Here is a 17,558-nt window from a genome sequence, read left to right as displayed (position 1 = left end):
CCCAGCACGTCACGCTCGAGCATCCTCGCCGGCGGCACGGGGGTGGCTCGCGCCGGCGGCGGTGACGCAGGAAGCTCCAAGCCCTGCGGGCGGGCGGGAGTTATTTTAGATGCCATCCCATCTGGAGGCTTTCAGAGCCAAAGAGAAGGGCCGCGGCCACCATTTTCACCACCAGCACCTACGGCTTGTTATTTAAAGAGGGGTCGATCCCCGCTCCAAACCCCTGATCCTGAATCGCATCCGCGCGGGGACGGGGCGTGCGCTCTCCTGATCCCCACCCCAATACCCTGGTTTAGGGGGGTGGCCCCCGTGAGGGTACTCACTGGTGGTGCTTCCCGACATCTGGATGATGCATTTGGACTCCCGGCTCATCTCCCGGGAGTTGAAGGGCCGCACGCGCACCGCCACCTTGACGGACGCTCCCGCCATCGCGCCAGCCGGAGGTGGTGCTGCTATCGGGGAGCGGCGGCTGTCCTGCGGGGGGGAGAGCAGGGGGTTAGGAGAGCTCGCCTCTGAACCCCCCCAGATGGAAAAATGGGTGAAAGGCTGAGCCCAAATCAAGCCAAGAGGATGGGGTTTCCAGTAGGACTAAGCCCTTTGGGATGCCAGCATTGGTGCCCACCAGCCATGCGCCCTGTGGTGCCCCTTTTGGGTTCCCACAGCTGGGGACAGGGCTGTAGGGCACAGCCAGCATCACACAGCCCCCCACGGGCAGTTCTTCCACTGCTTGTCCCCACAGCCCTATGCCCATCCCCAGAGCCTCCTGCCTCCAGCCCCTGCACGGCAGGACCACGGGGAGGAAAACCGGCACATTTCGGCTCAAGGGCAGGAGGCTGACGGACAAGGTCAGACTGGATGCTCCTCGAGGTTTTTTCTAACCTGAGCAATTCTGTGACCCTACAGCAAATGTTTCTGTTTGCCCATCCGTGCAGACTGACGGCCCCGACGTCCTGCCCTGCGCCGCAGGCTGGCACTCAATAGCTATTTTCCACTTAATCTAGCTAACCCGACGATCAATTATCTCACCGAGCAAGGGGCAGCTCTGCCAGCAGAGCCCCAAAAGCCTCCAGGAGCGGGCGGGAGATGGCACGAGGGCAGCACAGGGGCAGGGGCAGGGAGGAAGGGGCAGTGCCTGCGGGAGATGCATGGGGCAAGCACTGGCCCAGCTCCAGTTCCTTGAACCACATCGAGTGGCAGCCAGAGCAAGGCAGATGGGTCCTCCTCTGATGGCCTTTCCCGTGGCACAAGTGAAAATACAGCTCAATTTGTGGAAAATACGGAAGAAAGAAAAACCCACAGAACAGCCCCAGGAGACGGGAACCGCTTTGAAAACAGCTGGGTCTTGTCAGTTTGGTTTTCGGTCCCAAAAAGGGGAAAAAAATAAATAAATAACAACAGATATGCTCTGCCCAACAGCAGGTAGATTCATGGTGCAATGGAAAATTTGCAGCCAGAAAGTGGGGGCAATAAACAAAAAGGAATAAATAAATAAATAAATAAGCATAAATAAGCATATTTGTTCGTTTATTGGGGGTTGTTTTGGTTTGGTTTGGTTTATTTTCTGTGAAATGACACCGATACATGGCTGGGTGGAAGTGCTGCCGGGCCATTTCCCCCTGCAGCCCCCTCCAGCCCCATTTTTCCCCCCCAGGTGCTCTCCTCGCCGCGTGGCCTCGTGCCGCAGCCATCCCTCCCCACGTGCTGTGCTGGTGCCCCTCGGTCCTGCCGGCTCGGGGTCCCACCCCAACCTGCCCCTGGCCTCATCCTCGACCTAAAACCGCGCCTTCTGCTCCCCCACAGCCCCGTGCCCAACGTGAGCTGACTGCTCCATCCACCTCCTCGCCTCGCCGCCCGCCCCAGCCCCGTGCCCGCTGCGTTGAAGCAGCCCGGGCTCCATTTTCTGCCTCAAGCCGCTCCATCCATTTCCTTCGGCTTCCTCAGCTGCCAGCGCAGCCTCCCCCTCGCCCCGCTGCGCCTTGGCGGTCCCAGCGCTGCCATTCTCCGACCCGCGGCAGCGAGACAAAGGCTGCCTGTGCCTGAGCCAGGCTGGCGCCGGGCCGCAGCCCCTCTGCGGGCCTCCCCCTCCCCGTCATTTGGGGCGGGGGTCTCCGGCCAGCTGTGGGGACACACTGCCATGGGGCTGCCCCATAGGGAAGCCCGATGGAGCTGAGATTCCCCAGCAGGGCTCGCCGCTCCCATCACCCTACAGAGAGAGGTGGGTGCGTGGCGGTGGGGAGCACCGCATCCAGCCCCCCCTCGGCCAGCCAGCGACTCACGGGGCCGGGTTGGCAGCCGGAGCGTGGTCCCTGCCCAGGGAGGGTCAGCCAGCGCCCGCTTTAATCCGCCGTCGAGAGAAATTCAATAGCGCAGCCGGGCGGCGCTGGGAGCTGATCCAGCAGCCTGCTCCCCGCGGCATCGGGGTGGGAGGCATGGAGGGAGCCCCCCATGGGGTCACCGCAGCCGTGTGGTGCATTTTCCCCCCCGGTAAACCTCCCTCTCGGCCACCCGAGGGCTAGGAAGCAGCAATTAACGGGATCGGCTAAGATTAATTGGGCAGGGATAAGCCAGAGAGGGCTCCCGTAATCCCGAGGATGCCCGCGCCAGCCCGGCCCCACCCCACCCTGCCACCACCGCCAAGGTGACCAGCGGGATGGGGCGCGCTGTCCCCCGCTGCCACCCGTCCCCCGGTGCCACCCGCGGGTAACACCTCCTGCAGGAGCACCGTGGGGACCTGCCACAGCCCCTTCAAGGAGCACCCCGTCCCCTGGGTGCCGCAGGGTGCCACCGGTCCAGCCACAAAAGGCTCGCCCCTCCCTAGCCCTGCGCCCCCCTGGGGTCCCTGCCCTCCCTCCGGGGACCCTCCCCACGGGGCTGCCGCTCCCCCCGTGATGTGACACAGCAGGGGACCGGCCACCCACCCCTCCCAGCTCGATGGCAAAGCCCCCGTGCTGTCCCTGTCACCAGGCCTGTAGGATTTGCTTATTTATTTATTTTTCCCCCTTATGGCGGGGTTGCGCAGCCTCCACCCTGAGGGCCGTGGGAAGCATCTCCCCTCCATCCACCCGCCCTAAAATCAGCCCCAGTGCTCCCCCTGCTCCTGGGGGGTATTGGGGCAGCGTCCTCACCCCCCAGACCCCGCTGGCAGCAGGATACCCCCGCTGCCCATCCCTGCTCCCTCCGCGCGAGGGGCCGTGACGATGCAGTTTTTCGCCCTGCGGCACCACGCGGGCTTGGGCAGCGCCCGGAGGCGAGCTGAGCCCCGTGGGGACAACACGGGGCCGATGGCTTTGTCCCCACCGCCTGCCACCTGTCCCCATCCTCCTCGCCACCCCGGTGCGGGACACGGCGTTGGGGCAGCCTCGTGCCACCTGCACCCTGCATGGCTGAAATCAGTGGGGGCACCGCTAATGGGGTTTCTCCAGCCCCATGAGGCTGCGGACACCACCATGGGGGGACACCAGGTGCTGGCACCCCCCGGGGAGCTGCAGCCACCGGTGGGGACGGGGGTGGCGTGCGTGTCACCACGGTCACCCCCTCCCCTACCAAATGGATGTCTGGGCAGGCGGACACCCAGACAAGGGGCTCTGTGGGGTGTGTGGGGATGGGGACAAAAGGGGGCTGAGCAGCGGGGCCGTGCCGCAGCCCCCACCCCACAGGTCCCCCCCTCGATGTGGTGGCCCTCCCGATGCTGTCCCCAAGGTCAGCAGTGGTGGCATCTCGTCCTTGCCGTGCCCTCCGCCACCGCCGTTCACTCTGGAGCGGAATGAGGGCGGGATGGCGGCCCCAGCCCCAGCCACCTGCTGTGGGGGGGCAAAAAAAAAAGCATCAGGCGGCTGATGCTGGGCTGCGAGCCCGTTACCGGCACCAGCAGGGCGGGGAGCACGGGGGGCATCACCCCCCCCCCCCACACGGGATCCTTCTGGAAGCCGGGGCGGCTCCCCTCAGCCTCCCCCCGCTGCCCGCAACATGGCCGCCGCCCCCCACACCCCCCTCACCCCCCTCACCCCTCAGCATCCCGGGGGGGGGGGCAGCGCGGTGCCGGTGCCACCGGGCACAACGGAGCGCTCCCTCCTCCTCCCGCCGCCACCGTCACCACAGCCCCTACCTGTGCCCGGTGCAGCTCAGCCGCGGGCGGGGGGGGCCGGCATGGGGCCGCGCCGTGAGGAGCGCTGAGGAGCGGGGCCGGGGCTGCGGCTGCTGCCGGTGGCGGTGGCGGTGCGGGAGGTGCCGGCCCCGCCCCTGCGGCCCCGCCCGGCCCCGCCCCGCCCCCGCGCGCCGATTGGGAGCTGATTGGGGGGGGGGGGAGGTGGGGGGGGGTCGGGGATGGGGCGGTGACGTCAGCGCAGCCCCCCCCCCCACACACAGGCACTGAAGGGTTCGCGCTGCGGAACCGCCGCAAGGGCGAGGGGAGGGGCGGGGCCTCCCGTGTTGCCATGGCAACCGTTACCATGGCAACCGTTACCATGGCAACCGGTACCGCCATAGCCGTTACTATGGCGACCATTGCCCTCCATCTCCATTTCAAGGCCCATAGGCCTGGGCCCAAAGGCCCGTCCCTGTCACCAGGTGGCAGAACAGCAAAGGCCTGGGGTGGCTGTGGCAGCAGAGGGGCCCATGGCGCAGCAGTGGGATCAGTGAAGGAGCCCGCAGCTCCCTCACTGCCTGGCCACCCACACGGGTCTGGCTGTGGCCCCACACGGCTCTGTAAGGCCTCAGAGGCTGCAGCCAGGTGCCGAGCAATCCCACTGCCACCTTGGTGTTTTTAGTAGCAGGGTCCCACACCTTGACCTCAGTTTGGTCCCATATTTCAGGCTCATAAACTGTCCAATTGTTGGTAAGGAGAATGAGCTGTAAGGTTCCCAGGACAGTCTGTGTTCCTAAGGACGTATGGGCTTTCCGACCCCCATGGCCACATCTCCCCCTTCTTTATTAATATCACCCATTTTCTAGAAGCAAACTACCACTCCATATATAACGATGGCAACAGCCCCTCTCAGGGCACGGGGCCGTTTCATGGTAGCCATGCGGTCGCCGTGCTCATGGACGTTTGGGCAACCCCAACAGGAGGGTGCTGGGGCCGCAGGCCGGTGCTGGTGGCACATTAACCGGGCTGCGAGGAGGCCAGGGCAGAGTCCGTGCTGCTGGGGGGAGCGCCACAGCCTGGGGTCAGGGTCCGGGGGGACACAGAGAGCTGCTGGCAGGGGATGCGCCGCGCTGCAGTGCTGGGTGCCGAGCGGGCCGCGGCTGCCGCTCCTCTCCTGTGGGCTCAGCTGCGGGGCACGGCAGGGCACCCCATGGCCACCATCCCGCTGCCTCAGGCGCTGCTGCGGCCGCTGGCCGTGCCGCAGAGGCTGCTTCTGGGGCCGGGCCCCAGCAACGTGCCCCCCCGCATCCTGGCGGCCGGCAGCCAGCAGCTCCTGGGCCACATGCACCCCGAGATGCTGCAGGTGAGGAGCCCCCTGTCCCCGCCTCCCGCACCCTGCCAGGACGAGGAGGTGACAGTGGCGCTGGTCCCCACGGCAGGTCATGGATGAGATCAAGGCAGGCATCCAGTACGCCTTCCAGACCCGCAACCGCCTGACGCTGGCCGTCAGCGGCACCGGCCACTGCGCCATGGAGGCTGCCCTCCTCAACCTGCTGGAGCGCGGCGACACCGTGCTGGTGGCCATCAATGGCATCTGGGGACAGCGTGCCGCCGACATCGCCGGGAGGCTGGGTACGCTGCGGGCACCCGGCTGCAGGGGGGCTGCCGGGACGTGGCCTGCTCCCGAGGTCCTGTTGTCCCCACCCCGGTGGCCTCATGCGGCAGCAGAGGGTTCTGGGCTTTGGTGGGGTGACAGTGACATTCCCCCTGCATACGGCGACTTCTAGTGGGCCCCTGGTTAACGCCTGAGCCATGCCCTGCGGCTGGAGGTGAGCCCAACCCTCCCTGTCCCTCTGCTCAAATCCCTCCCAGGTGCTGAGGTCCGCGAGCTGCTGAAGCCTCCAGGCGAGTACTTCACCCTGCGGGACATCCAGGAGGTGCGGGGCAGCTGTGGGGCAGCGGGCATGGGGCCAGCCCCTTGGCAGCATTCACCCCCCTGCTTTTTTCCCCCAGGGCCTGGCACGGCACAAGCCCTCGGTGCTCTTCATCACCCACGGCGAGTCCTCCACGGGGGTGCTGCAGCCGCTGGAGGGGCTGGGCGAGCTGTGCCACCGGTCCGTGAGCCCCAGTGTCCCCCACTGGGGCTGGGACGTGGGAATTTATGTGCTGGGGACACGGGGGGGTAGTGGCAGCAGGGGGTGGCAGGGTGTGGGGCTGAGCCCTGTCCTCCCCCAGGCACGGCTGCCTGCTGCTCGTGGACGCGGTGGCGTCGCTCGGGGGAGCGCCCATCCTGATGGACCAGCAGGGTGAGAGCCACGGTGCCACCATGGGCGCACAGGGGACCAGAGGGGTCCCACATGTCAGGGCTCACCCCCCCCCCACCTGCTGCTTCGTGCTGGTGCCATCAGTGCCCCGTCCCTCTTGGGGGACCATTGGGGTGTCAATGTGTCCCCCAAAGCAGGGCAAACATGACCGGGACCTGCAGCGCACGTCCCCTGTGCTCTCTGCTGGTGGCAGAGAGTGGAGCCAGTGGGCTGGGGGCTCAGTGCGGTCCCTCTCATGCAGAGATCGATGTCCTGTACTCGGGGTCCCAGAAAGTCCTCAGTGCCCCCCCCGGCAGTGCCCCCATCTCATTCAGTGAGCGAGCAAGGTAAGGGCGGCCCTGGGAGGCGATGGGCTGGAGGCACGGGGGGTCGCTGTCCCCCCTGCTCTGCCAGCTCTCTGCCAGAGCCATCCCCACGCAGCGGTGCCAACCCAATGCTCGCTCTGGGGCTGGTATTGGGTAAGGGGGAGCTCTGCCCTCCCCTCTGCTCTGGCTGCAGCTCTGCACTCCGCTTTGCCAGGGAGAAGATGCTGAGGAGGAAGACAAAGCCCCCGTCCTTCTACCTGGACATGGGCTGCCTGGCGAACTACTGGGGCTGCGATGACAAGCCACGCATGTGAGGGCAGGCTGTCCCACCACGTGTCGCTTCCCTTCCTCCCCAAAGCCCCCTAAATGCTCTGCTCCCCTGTGTGGGTCCCCTCGGCGGGGGCAGCAGAGCCCTGCCACCCCTCCCCATCGCCCACCCTCCTCGCAGAGTCAGGCGCCAGCCCCGGGGGGCTTGCACAAGCCGCCCTGCGGGGGCTGAGCCCACCCGGGTGCTGTTGGGTTTTGCAGGTACCACCACACAGCACCCATCAACAGCTTCTTCAGCCTGCGGGAGGGCTTGGCCATGCTGGCGGAGATGGTGAGCAGCGTGGCACGGGGCACCGGGTGATACCTGCCCCGTGGCAGGGTCTGGGGGGAGCCACAGGTACCTGCAGCGGGGCCCTACCGACTCCTCTGTGCCACCAGGGCCTGGAGAGCTCGTGGGAGAGGCACCGGGCCAACTGCACCCTCCTGTGCCAGGGGCTGCGGGAGCTGGGGCTTGAGCTCTTCGTGAAGGAGGAGGTGGGTGCGGGGAGCCCATCTCGCCGGGCTGCGCGGCGCTGGGCAGCTGGGAGCATCCCTGGGGGGGCTGGATGCTGGAGAGGAGCCCCCGGCCTCCCTGCTGGGCTCTCCCCTCACGGGGCTCACCAGGGTTGAGCCCCGTTGCTCTCTCCACCAGGCAGTGAGGCTGCCCACCATCACCACCGTCAGGGTGCCCAAGGGCTACGCCTGGCAGGAGATCACAGCCTTTCTGATGAAGGAGCACGGCCTCGAGATCGCCGGGGGCCTGGGGCCCTCCGTGGGCAAGGTGGGCAGCGCGCTCCCCTCCCACCTCCCCCTGGTCCCCCAGCCCGCATCCATCCAAAGGGGAATTGCTGCGTGTCATCGAGCGGCTACGCACACAGTTAGTGGGGTCACACGTCTTTACCGTGACTGAGGGTGATAAATAGGAAGAAACGGGGAGCTCCTCGCACGCCCCATGCTCTGTGGGAGCCGGTGCTCGCTGGGCACAGCCCCGGGTGGATTCTGCAGGGAGAAACTCGTCCTTCTCCTCCCAGGTCTTGCGAATCGGCCTCATGGGCTACAACTCGACCAAAGACAACGTGGACCGTGTGCTTGGGGCCCTGCGCGATGCCCTGCAGCGCTGCCGCCGGAGCAGGCTGTGAGCTCCGTGAGCAGGGGGGTTCCTCTGCCCACCGGGGGACCTGGCAGGAGGCACTACGGGACCCCAAATGGGGCCACACGGGGTGCGCGGGAGTGGGGCACGTGCTGGTGGCGGTGGGTGGCACCGGGCGTTGGATCCTCGTGTGCCAGGTGGGAGCGCAGCGTGTTGGCAGGACACGGCACAGGGGTGGCACTCCTTGCCCTGGTGCCCTGGCCCCACATCCCCACCCTCTCCTCCTCCCCCAGCCACGACACTCAGCAGCCCCGTGGGGTGGAGGCAGGACCCGAGTGCAGGGCCCTTCCCTTCCTGGCCCTTCCATCACCACCCCCCAGCTGCTGCAGCCGCCCTGCTCCTTCTCTGGCACTGCCTTTCCTGAATAAAGCACCACGGCGCCACGCTGCTCCCCTGCCTCCTGCCTGGTCTTGACGAGTTTCAGCGCCCACGTCCCCATTTCCCCAGGCGACAAGGCCCAGAGCCCCCCGCAGCCCCCTTTCCCCTCTCCCTGCAGACAGTGGGGGTGAGCAGGGGGCGCCTGGACGGGGCGGCAGCGGGTCCCGCTCAGCTCCTCGTGGGGATTTCTCTCTGCACCTTGGCGAGGAGCTGGGACATAGCCGAGCGGCGCGCGTCGTCCTGGATCCCGTAGACCTGCAGCTGAGCAGACCCGTGGGTGGTGAGGGAGGGGAAGGGGCTCCCTGTTTGGCTGAAGCCCCACGGGCACCCTAAATGGAGGGGCAGGGATGCCCATCGCGCCCCCCCGCTTACCTGGCTGAGCAGGATGTCAAAATAGGCTGTGTCCCAGTACGCCCTGTCCCCGTCAGGGAGCCGCAGGAGGGCTCTGAGCTCAGGGTCTGCCTGCAAGCCCTTGGTGCTCGCGGGGTGCCCAAAGTGGAAGCGAAGGAAGCGCGGGGGGTCCTGGGCGAAGGCCTCCACCTTCTGTTGGAGCGAGGCGAGGTCCAGGGGCTCCCCGTGGAAGAGGTTCTCCCCCGGGCGTAGGAAGTGGGGTAGGCGCCGGGTGGCCAGGCAGCGCAGGAGGACCACCAGCAGCCTGTAGACGGAGCCCTCCAGGTCCTGCCAGTCCTCCGGCGAGGGAAACAGCTCCGTGCTCCACAGCAGCACCATCTGTGGGGTGGCGAGAGGGGGTGCCTGGGGGAGCACGGCCTCCTCACCAAGGCTGTGCCTTCAGATCCCCAGCAGGAGGTGCTTTGTGCGGGAGAAACACAGACCGTGCTGCTTTTTCTTTTTCGTTTGTTGGTTTGGTTTTTTAAAATGTCAAAGAGCACGGTATGAACTAAAGCCCACTGGATTTGCTTTCAGCTGGGGCCGTTCCCTCGTCAGCGATGACTTTGCTGCCTTCGCCACCTCCTCCCCGGCGAGCCAGCACAGGGCAGAGCGCACCGAGATTGTGACACCGGGTGCCCGGAGTGCCACAAACAGGTTCGGTGGGGAGAGAGGCTTTGTCAGAGCAAACACCAGCCCCAGCCCTCCACCTCCCGGCACAGCGATGCCATCCCCAGCATCCCGGGGCACGCGGCACCGCACGGCCTGCGCCAGGACCTGCCCTACCTTCAGGTGGTCGAAGGAGAGGCCGGTGCTGCCGTCCTCCTCCCTCCAGTCCTGGCTGCTGAGCTGCTCCAGCAGGCGCAGGCTGTCCAGCCGGGGCCCCTGCAGGGTGTCCACTGCCCAGAGCAGCTTCAGGACGGGGAGGTGAGCCGAGGATCTGGAGAGAAAGTGGCTCTGCTGAGGGAGGCTGGAGACACCGCGGGGCCCAGCCGGGGAGCTGGGGAAGGATATCTGCAGCGCCCACGGCTCTGCTCGCAGGCACTGCCACATGCTGGCACCCTGGAGCCGAGGTTCCCCAGAGCAGAGGCCACATTTAGAGCCACAAGCCTGGCTGCACCTCAACAGCCGGGATGGCCAGGTCCCTGCGGCACACAGAGGTTTGCACAGGTCCCTCCCAGGGGGCAGCTTCCCCACACCAGAGCTGGGAGCAGCTTCCTGCAGCCCCGCCAGAAGCCTGGGGTTTGGCCACAGCCCCAAACCCGCCCCGCTCACGGAGCAAGCCACCTGCTCGGCCCCTCCTTGGGGCTGGGTGGCTGTGCGGGCAGGAATGCAGGTGTCACCCCAGCCCCTCGCAGCTTCACCCCGCTGCTCTCAAGAGCCCAACGTGCACGCAAACCCTGAGCAGGAAGCTGAGAGCCACCACCCTGTGAGCTGGTTTAGCTCCTGCCAGCAGCTCGGGGCCTCCTTTGGCACCTGAACACCCTGCTGGCACTGCACGGCATGGGCAGGTGAGCTGCAGCAGCGGGATGCATGGCACACCCCGTGCACCAAGGGCACTGGGGCTGCTTTCCCGTGCCCCCCAGGCAGGAAAATCATCCCGCGCTTGGCTGGCAGCACTGAGCCTCTGCTCTCCCACCCTTTTGGTGCTGCCAGCCAGGATGGATGGGCACAGGTAGGGCCGCTGCTTTGGTGCACGTGTGCTGGAGCCACTCACCTCCAGCAGCGGGGAGAGGCGGGGATGAAGTGAGCCTCCGCCGTGGCCTTCTGGAGGCTGCCCTCGGGGAAGCCCCTGTCGCGCTGCCGCCCCTGCAGCCTGAGCGGCTTCTGCTGCCTCCTCACCACGGGGACGATGTCGAAGCGGACGGTCTTCCAGCCACCGCGGATCAGCAGGGACAGCTCTATGGCATCTTCCTTCAGGTTTTCGGCGCTGAGGTCACCTGGATGTGGAGGGTTTGGCCACATCGCGGGAGGAGAGAGGTGAGGAGGTTACCGCAGCCGGTCCCGCAGGCTGAACTGGGTGTGCACCGCAATACCTGCGGGCTCGTCCCACCCCACTCGAGTCATCCCTCTCCAATGCTGCGGTTTGGCTGTGGTTCCCCGGCGAATGCCATCTCCAAACCCCGCTGGGGTCGTTTTCGGGAAGGAGATGCATCGCTGCCGGGGGAATCGGGGCTGGGCCAGCGGAGCGGGCACAGCAGGCACCCACGCAAGCCCCGAGCGGCAGAACAGGGCTGCACGGTTTGGCAGCAGAGCTGTGCCAGGAAAGAGAACGTGACCTATGAAATATTGATCAGGAAAGGTCTCGGGCTGCAGGGGCAGAGGAAGAGGAAGCGTGGACTTGGCTGAGGAGGAAGGAGGGAATGGTGGGCACGCTGGGGCCGGGGTAGGACACTTTCAGACCCTCTCTGCCCTTTTTACAGCCTCCTCCAGGGGCTGCCTGCACTGGGCGCTGTCAGAAGCCAGCAGAGCGAGGAGTAAAGCAGCTGGGGCAAGCCAAGCACGCTGATTCCCCGTGGAAATTGCAGGGGCCAACAGCAGAAGCATGCCCATGCCAGCACCCAGCGAAGGGTGGGCATGGCGGGCAGTGGTCAGCGTCCCCTTCCTCAGCGGGGAGCCAGCTCCCAGCCGGGGCCGTGCCCCGGTGCCATACACACCTGGCTGGAGAAGGAAGCGGCGCTGACAGTGCACGATGGCCGAAACAAGGAGCTCTTTCAGGTGCTGGAGGACTTTGCCCGGCGCCAGGTGCCGCGCGGTGCCACTTCCCCGCTCCATATCACCCGCGCTGGTCCAGTCCTCCACGCCGGTCACTGCAGAGGGCACTTCGAGGTGGCAAGTGCCCAGTTTCCCGGGCTGGCACGGCCATACCCGCAGCGCATCACCATCGAGGCGCAGGGGCACCTCCACCCTGACGGCATCCTCGGAGGTGCGGAGTGTGAACTCGAAGGCTTCCAGGTTCCTGCAGTAGTCCACAAGGAAGCGGGGCTCCGCGCCATGGACGTGCTCCAGGAGGGTCAGCAGGATGTCCTCCGCCTGCTGGAACTGCTGCACCCGCTGCCCCTGGCGGGACACGATCACCCCCAGGCAGCTGTGCCAGCGGGACCCGCCGGCTGCCATGGCTGGGGCCGCGCAGCTCCACCGGCTGCGAGTGGGAGCGCGGCGCCGTGGGATGGAGGGCGGGGAGGCAGCGGGTGCTGGGCGGAGGGAAACCCCGGCTGCTGACAGCTGGGGCGGGAGAGACCGAGCCACGGCATCGCCCCACGGCATCGCCCCACGCAGCCAGCAGCCCTGGCAGAGGGGTGAAGGGGAGATGGGGCTGGGATGGGGCGAGGTGTGGGGCCCCTCTGTCCCCAGGGCGCCTGTCTGTGCGCACCCACGTGGCCCTAAAACCACACAACCCCTGCCTGCCCTTCCCCAGTGCTTTGCCCTGCTGTCGTGCACCCTGCAGAGGGTGTGGGAGGCGGATTCCCTGCATGCCCCTGCCTGCCTTCACACCGGGGTCCTTCCCCTTGTCCTTCCTCCAGGAGAGGCTGGAGGAAACAGAGGTTCAGTGGTGCCACCCGATGTGTGGGCATCCCCGCTGCTCCACGAGAGCCTGAGCCCTGCTGGAGGCTCGCAAGCAGCCGATGGGTATGGCTGGGGTGAAGCTCTGAGCCACCAGGAGCAGGACAAGGTGAGCCCAAATCCTTCTCCGCCTTCGCAAAGCGGCTCAGGAGCCTCTGGGAGAGGCTTTTTGGGCAGGAATTTGCAGTGGAAGGGACTGGCAGGGTGAAGGCTAGTAGCCCTCGGTGAATCCAGCCCGTGCTGTGCCCCCAGGAGGATGGCTGGGGCTGGGGCTGCCAGCAGGGGCCACGATGGAGACGCAGAGGAGGAGCGGGCGTGCTCGAGCTGCAGCATCTGCTCAATCCGCCTGGAAACCCCTCGGGAGCTCTCGCAAACGCGGGGTGGTTTGGCTCGTTTTCCAATCTGCACTGCATGCCTGGGAGCAGCAGGGAATCAAGGGGGTATGGGGGGGGTCAGGGCTCGTAAGAGCCGTTCAAAGGGGTACACACACAGGAAGAAAATACACACACCCCCTGACGCAAAGCGAACAGGCCCTGGAGAGTGAGGAACTGCAGCCAGAACAAGTCTGCAAATCATCGACATCAAAGCTTGTTCAGGAACCAAACGCAACTGCATGAAAAAACCTCCTCCCCCAAATTCCTGCGGCGACCCTCCCCACCTCTGGCAAGCAGGGAGCTCTCGGACCCTGGCTGGGAGCATCGTGGCTTTTCTCTTTGCTTTGGGCAGGAGCAAAGGCAGGGCAGCCAGAGGCTGGGTGCACCAGCATCACCCCAAGGTCTCCAGTCGCATCCCTGCTCGCGGCTCCAAACCAGCCTCGGGTCACCCACCAGCTCGTCCCGTCCCCTCACATGGGTCATGGCTGTGGGACCGTGCCTCAGGAAGGCCACGGATGCTTGATGCAGTGCAGAGGAAACAACAAAATGCTTCAGGGATGAGCCTGGCCCTGCAGCAGGCTCGCAGGACGCAAATCCTGCCTGCAGGTGAGAAGTGAGGGGTGTTCAGGGCACAGCGAGGACGGGTGAGCGAGCAATAGGCTCAGGCTCGGCACAGAAACACTCGAGGTGAGGCGTCAGGAAAAATTTCCTAACAGCACTGTCAGTTAGGCCATGGAACAATCTTCCCGAGGAGGTGCTGGAATCGCCACCGCTGGAGTGGTTCGTGCCTGGTCTAGACAAGTCACCCGGGACGCTCGCGGGGAACGGCCCGGCGCTGGCAGAGGGGCTGGGCTGGATGAGGTAATAGGTCGTTTTCCATCCCTGCGTTTTATGGTTCTGCGAATTTTCACTCTGTTAGAAACGAGGGAGAGAGAAAACAACCAAAAAGGAAAAAAAAAAAAAAAGAAAAAAAAAAAAAAAGAGCGAGGGCGAGCAAGAGAGAGGAAAAAATAATAATAAAAAAAAAAACGCTGGTGGCACGGGGGTGGCTCGGATGGCACCCATCATGGCAGAGGCACAGCAGCAGGATGGGACCCTCAAGTCCAGCCACTGCTCCTCTGGGCTTCCTGGGGGAGCCCCCCAGCCGTCGCCACCCCCCAAAAAGACAGCGGGGCCTGACGGAGAGGCAGAGGTGCTGCTGGAGGCCAGGACGTGGGAGGCAGATCTGCCTCCAGCAGACCGAACCCGGCTGCTCTGCCTCGTTCCCTGCTCCAGCGTGGGCTGGGGGGTTTGGGGGGGCCACGCATCCGCCACATGCACCCCCGAACGCGGGGATGGGGCCGAGCGGAGGCGATGAGGACTGCCCCTTCCCAGCAGCCTCCCGCACGCCCCAGGGAGCCAGGAGTCAGCCTCGGAGCAGAGCGGCCTCGAGCAGAAAGGACAGGATGGGGTGGGGGGGAGAGGGAGGCAGGGGACTGCGAGAGGAAGAGAGAGTAATTTAACATGACAGGCTGTTTATTTTGGCAAAAACGGCCTCCTTTCAACAGATTTCAAAGCCCAGCCCCGGGGCTGGGGGGGGACCACACAGACAAGTGGGAGAGCAGGGGCTGGGGGCGGCCGATGGGGCTCCCGGACCCTGCAGCTGGGCTGGGGTCCCGTGGGCACCGGGGCTGGATGGGGACGGAGAGGGGACCAGTGGGGTTGGAGCGGGGACCAGTGGGGATGGAGAGGGGACCAGTGGGGTTGGAGTGGGGACCGGTTCTCGCTGGTGCCCTGGGACTGGGGGCACACACAGCGGGCGGTGGGGGCACGAACCCAGGCGCGCTCCCTCCCGCACGTGCTCGCCCGCACGCACACGTTCACACGCTCCCCTCCTTCCTCCAGGCCAGGGCTCAGCTGGAGCCTTGGCTCCCCCAGCGAAATTTCAAAAGAGGCTTTTTTTTTTTATTATAAATAAATAAATAAATAAAATAAATAAATAAAAAGCTGCTAGTAGAGAAATAATTATTATAATCACATTAAGAGATTGGCCGTAAAAAGCCCTGCGAGAGCTGCCTTAGCGGGAAAGGCTGCTAGCGGCAGGGGGGGGGCGGTTTTCCTACGCTTTGCTCTTTTTTATTCAGTCCCAGTCCACACATCCCCCCCCCCCCTCCTTCCTCCCCTTTATCCTGGGAAATGAAAACAATTTATTTAATGATGGATCGTCCCTTTCTCTGGTCACTGACCTTCTGGGGGAATTTCTGCTGAGCTCGGCGGAAAACGCGAGGCTCGCTCGCAGATCCCATCTGGGGGAGGGGGAGGGGAGGGGAGGGGGGCGCTCACCCTCGTCCTTCCCAAAAACACAGCAGCAGTCCCGGGGAGCAGGCCGGGCAGGCTTTGGGCAGCATCAGGGTTTTTCTGCGCCCCCCCGGACATCCCCGTGGCCACGCTCTGGCCCTGCTGCTCTGTGGGGGCTGCGGAGCCTCCCAGAGCCCCCTCACCCCGTCCTCAGCTCCCCTCTCCATTCCCTCGGTGCTTTTGGGGGCTCGGGGGGGTTCCCAGCACCCCATCAGAGGCGGTGCTGGTGGGACACACGGTGCGGCCACAGGAGTGCACGGCTCCATCCCCGATGGGCTCCTTGGCCCCTGAGCTCCCTCGACTGGGTCCGAGGGGCAGGGGCAGGGTCTTGCCCTGAGCCCCCCGTTTCATTTTTGGGTGCTCCCTCCCTCCTCTGCCCCCCCGGTGAGCAGCACAGGGCCGTGGTTTGGTGCTGTCAGCACCCAGCCCACACCACGTCCCCCCCCATGCTGCCCCCCGGGGCAGGGATGGAGCAATCCCTCGTCCTGCCCACTCCCCTTTGGCCCTTCCTCTGTCGTGTCCCGTTGCTCCAAACGTGGTTCTTGTAAAAACGCATAAATATTTATACAAGAATAATTCAAAAAACATGGCCTGTCAAATAATCAAAGCACCAGCACATCCGAGGAGCTTTCGGCCAGATTGGGAAATCCGGTGCTGCTTCCCGACGCCACGCTGCGATGCTGGAGGTGCTCGCGGCCGCTGCTGGCCCTTGGGGCCGCAGGATTCACCGGTGCTGGGCAAGTGGCCAGGGTCGGTCGCGTCTCTTACCGCACGGAAAAGCAGCGCCGTGTGGGTTTGCAGGGGGGTTGATGTCCTAATTAGCACACCGGTTGCTGGTTTGGGGGCCGCAGCAGAGAGAGGCTTTCACTTGAGCCACCTGAAGCCTCTCGCTGCCTTGCCTCCTGCCCGGAGAGGTTGACCTGTCCTCGGGGCTGCCCCTGGCACCAGTTTGGGTCTCAGCCCAGTTTCGGCCCCATGTCCCGCACCAGGAGGCATCAGGAGCCCAAGGATGTGCGAGGTCTGTGAGCTGAGGCTGTGCTGAGCCGTGCCGGCAGCCCCTGCCCTCCGTTTGGTTTGGAGATGCCCCCTTCTTACCCAGAGCCAGCAGGTGAGCCACTGGAGCAGAGCTCGCAGCCCCCAGCAGAGCAACGAAAGGCGGCCCTACAAAACCACCAGGAGAGGAAACAAAGCCCTCCCCACACCCCCAGCCGGGCTCCGTGCGCTTGGGGTTGTGCAGAAGGACCCGGGGAGCCTTCAACACCCAGAGGCCGCTGAGCACCGGTGCGCTGGGGCGGAAGGGCCGGCGGGTCAGCACGAAACGCCTCGTGTTCGGTTCAGCACATGGTTCGGATTTTGCTCTCCCCCTGCGTTACAGCCAGAGAGGCCAAGTCCAGAGGGTGTCCCCGCTGGTCCCGCACGCACGTGACGCCAGCGGGTCCCTGCGAGGGGAGCTGGCTCCGGGGGCGCGATGCTGTCTCCGGGCAGGAAAGGCGAGCAAGTAGCCGGGGAGGTGTGCGCGTGTGCGCGCGGCCGGGGGGGAGCCGAGGAGCGGATTAGGTTTTAATGAAGTTTTGAACTCATTGCCTGGCCCGCATTCAAAGAATGCAAGAACGCTAATCATGCACACATAAATGCGTGTGGTGGGAAGCGCCTGGAGGCTGGCCAGGAATACAGAGGTTACTGCAACACACATCTCGTGCTCCTGCTCCCCAGGCGCCTGCTCCCGCCCCTCGCCTCCCTGCCGGGCCCCGGCTCCAGCTTGCCAGGGGACACGGCCCATGGGGACGAGGGCATGGGGTGGCAGCGGGGCCCCTGAGCCACCCGGCTGAGGCACCCGGGGCTGGGTTTTGGCTGAGCTATGCAGGCAGGTTCATCAGCTGCCTGCCGTGGGCTGTGTCCAAGCCCGAAGGGTGGCAGTGAGCAGAAAGAAACGGGGCTGGGGCGGTGTTCGGGTGGCCCCACTCTGCTCTGCTCATGGGCACGTGGCTCTGCTCAATGCCAGGTGGAGAGGACATCCTGGGCTGCCCCACCGTGTGCGGGATGCGTTCCCATCCCCACCCCAAAAAACCCTGGCACCTCTCTGCTGCCCACCAGACCTGGCCCTGGGCTGGGCTCCGAGGGTCCCAGCCTTGTTTTGGGGGCTGGTGAGCAGAAGGGGGTCCTGAACGCAGCTCCATGGCTGCTGTGGACAGAGGAAAGGGGCATTTGCTCACGGAAAGGGAGCAGGAGGCGGTGCCGAGAATACATCCAGATGGTGCGGGACACGGCTCCTTTCCCCCGCGCTCCTCCCCAGCGCTGAGCCCGGCTTCACACCGGGTCCAGCTTCTGACCCAGAGGAAATCGCTCCGG

The 17,558-nt window shown here is 65.3% G+C and overlaps 3 protein-coding genes across 25 annotated transcripts in view; 1 reads left to right on the top strand and 2 right to left on the bottom strand.

Annotated features, from left to right (window-relative positions):
• Nucleotides 1–4,259, bottom strand: part of KIF1A (kinesin family member 1A) — a 36,467-nt gene extending 32,208 nt beyond the window's left edge. For all 23 annotated transcript variants that reach the window (XM_027464322.3, XM_072042528.1, XM_072042530.1 and 20 more), the window contains exons 1-2: nt 4,106–4,259; nt 324–474 (exon numbers count right to left, since the gene is read on the bottom strand). In XM_027464322.3, the coding sequence (XP_027320123.1) occupies nt 324–429 (106 nt within the window). In that variant the 5' untranslated portion in view covers nt 430–474; nt 4,106–4,259. The remainder of the gene's footprint in view (nt 1–323; nt 475–4,105) is intronic.
• An 890-nt stretch (nt 4,260–5,149) lies between these two features.
• AGXT (alanine--glyoxylate aminotransferase) lies at nt 5,150–8,557 on the top strand. Its single transcript, XM_027464823.3, has 11 exons — nt 5,150–5,447; nt 5,524–5,716; nt 5,957–6,021; nt 6,098–6,198; nt 6,320–6,390; nt 6,650–6,734; nt 6,928–7,023; nt 7,242–7,311; nt 7,419–7,514; nt 7,672–7,800; nt 8,051–8,557. The coding sequence occupies exons 1-11, from the start codon at nt 5,205–5,207 to the stop codon at nt 8,156–8,158; spliced, it is 1,257 nt and encodes a 418-aa protein (XP_027320624.3). The 5' UTR covers nt 5,150–5,204; the 3' UTR covers nt 8,159–8,557.
• Nucleotides 7,902–12,220, bottom strand: MAB21L4 (mab-21 like 4). The gene is made up of 5 exons (XM_038183442.2): nt 11,592–12,220; nt 10,652–10,874; nt 9,721–9,874; nt 8,920–9,276; nt 7,902–8,808 (listed from the first exon to the last, which is right to left on the bottom strand). The coding sequence occupies exons 1-5, from the start codon at nt 12,199–12,201 to the stop codon at nt 8,716–8,718; spliced, it is 1,437 nt and encodes a 478-aa protein (XP_038039370.2). The 5' UTR covers nt 12,202–12,220; the 3' UTR covers nt 7,902–8,715.
• Nucleotides 12,221–17,558: the final 5,338 nt, after the last annotated feature.

The sequence above is a fragment of the Anas platyrhynchos genome, chromosome 9, assembly GCF_047663525.1.
Source record: "Anas platyrhynchos isolate ZD024472 breed Pekin duck chromosome 9, IASCAAS_PekinDuck_T2T, whole genome shotgun sequence".
Lineage (NCBI taxonomy): Eukaryota > Metazoa > Chordata > Aves > Anseriformes > Anatidae > Anas > Anas platyrhynchos.
This window is presented reverse-complemented; position numbering and strand designations above follow the sequence as displayed.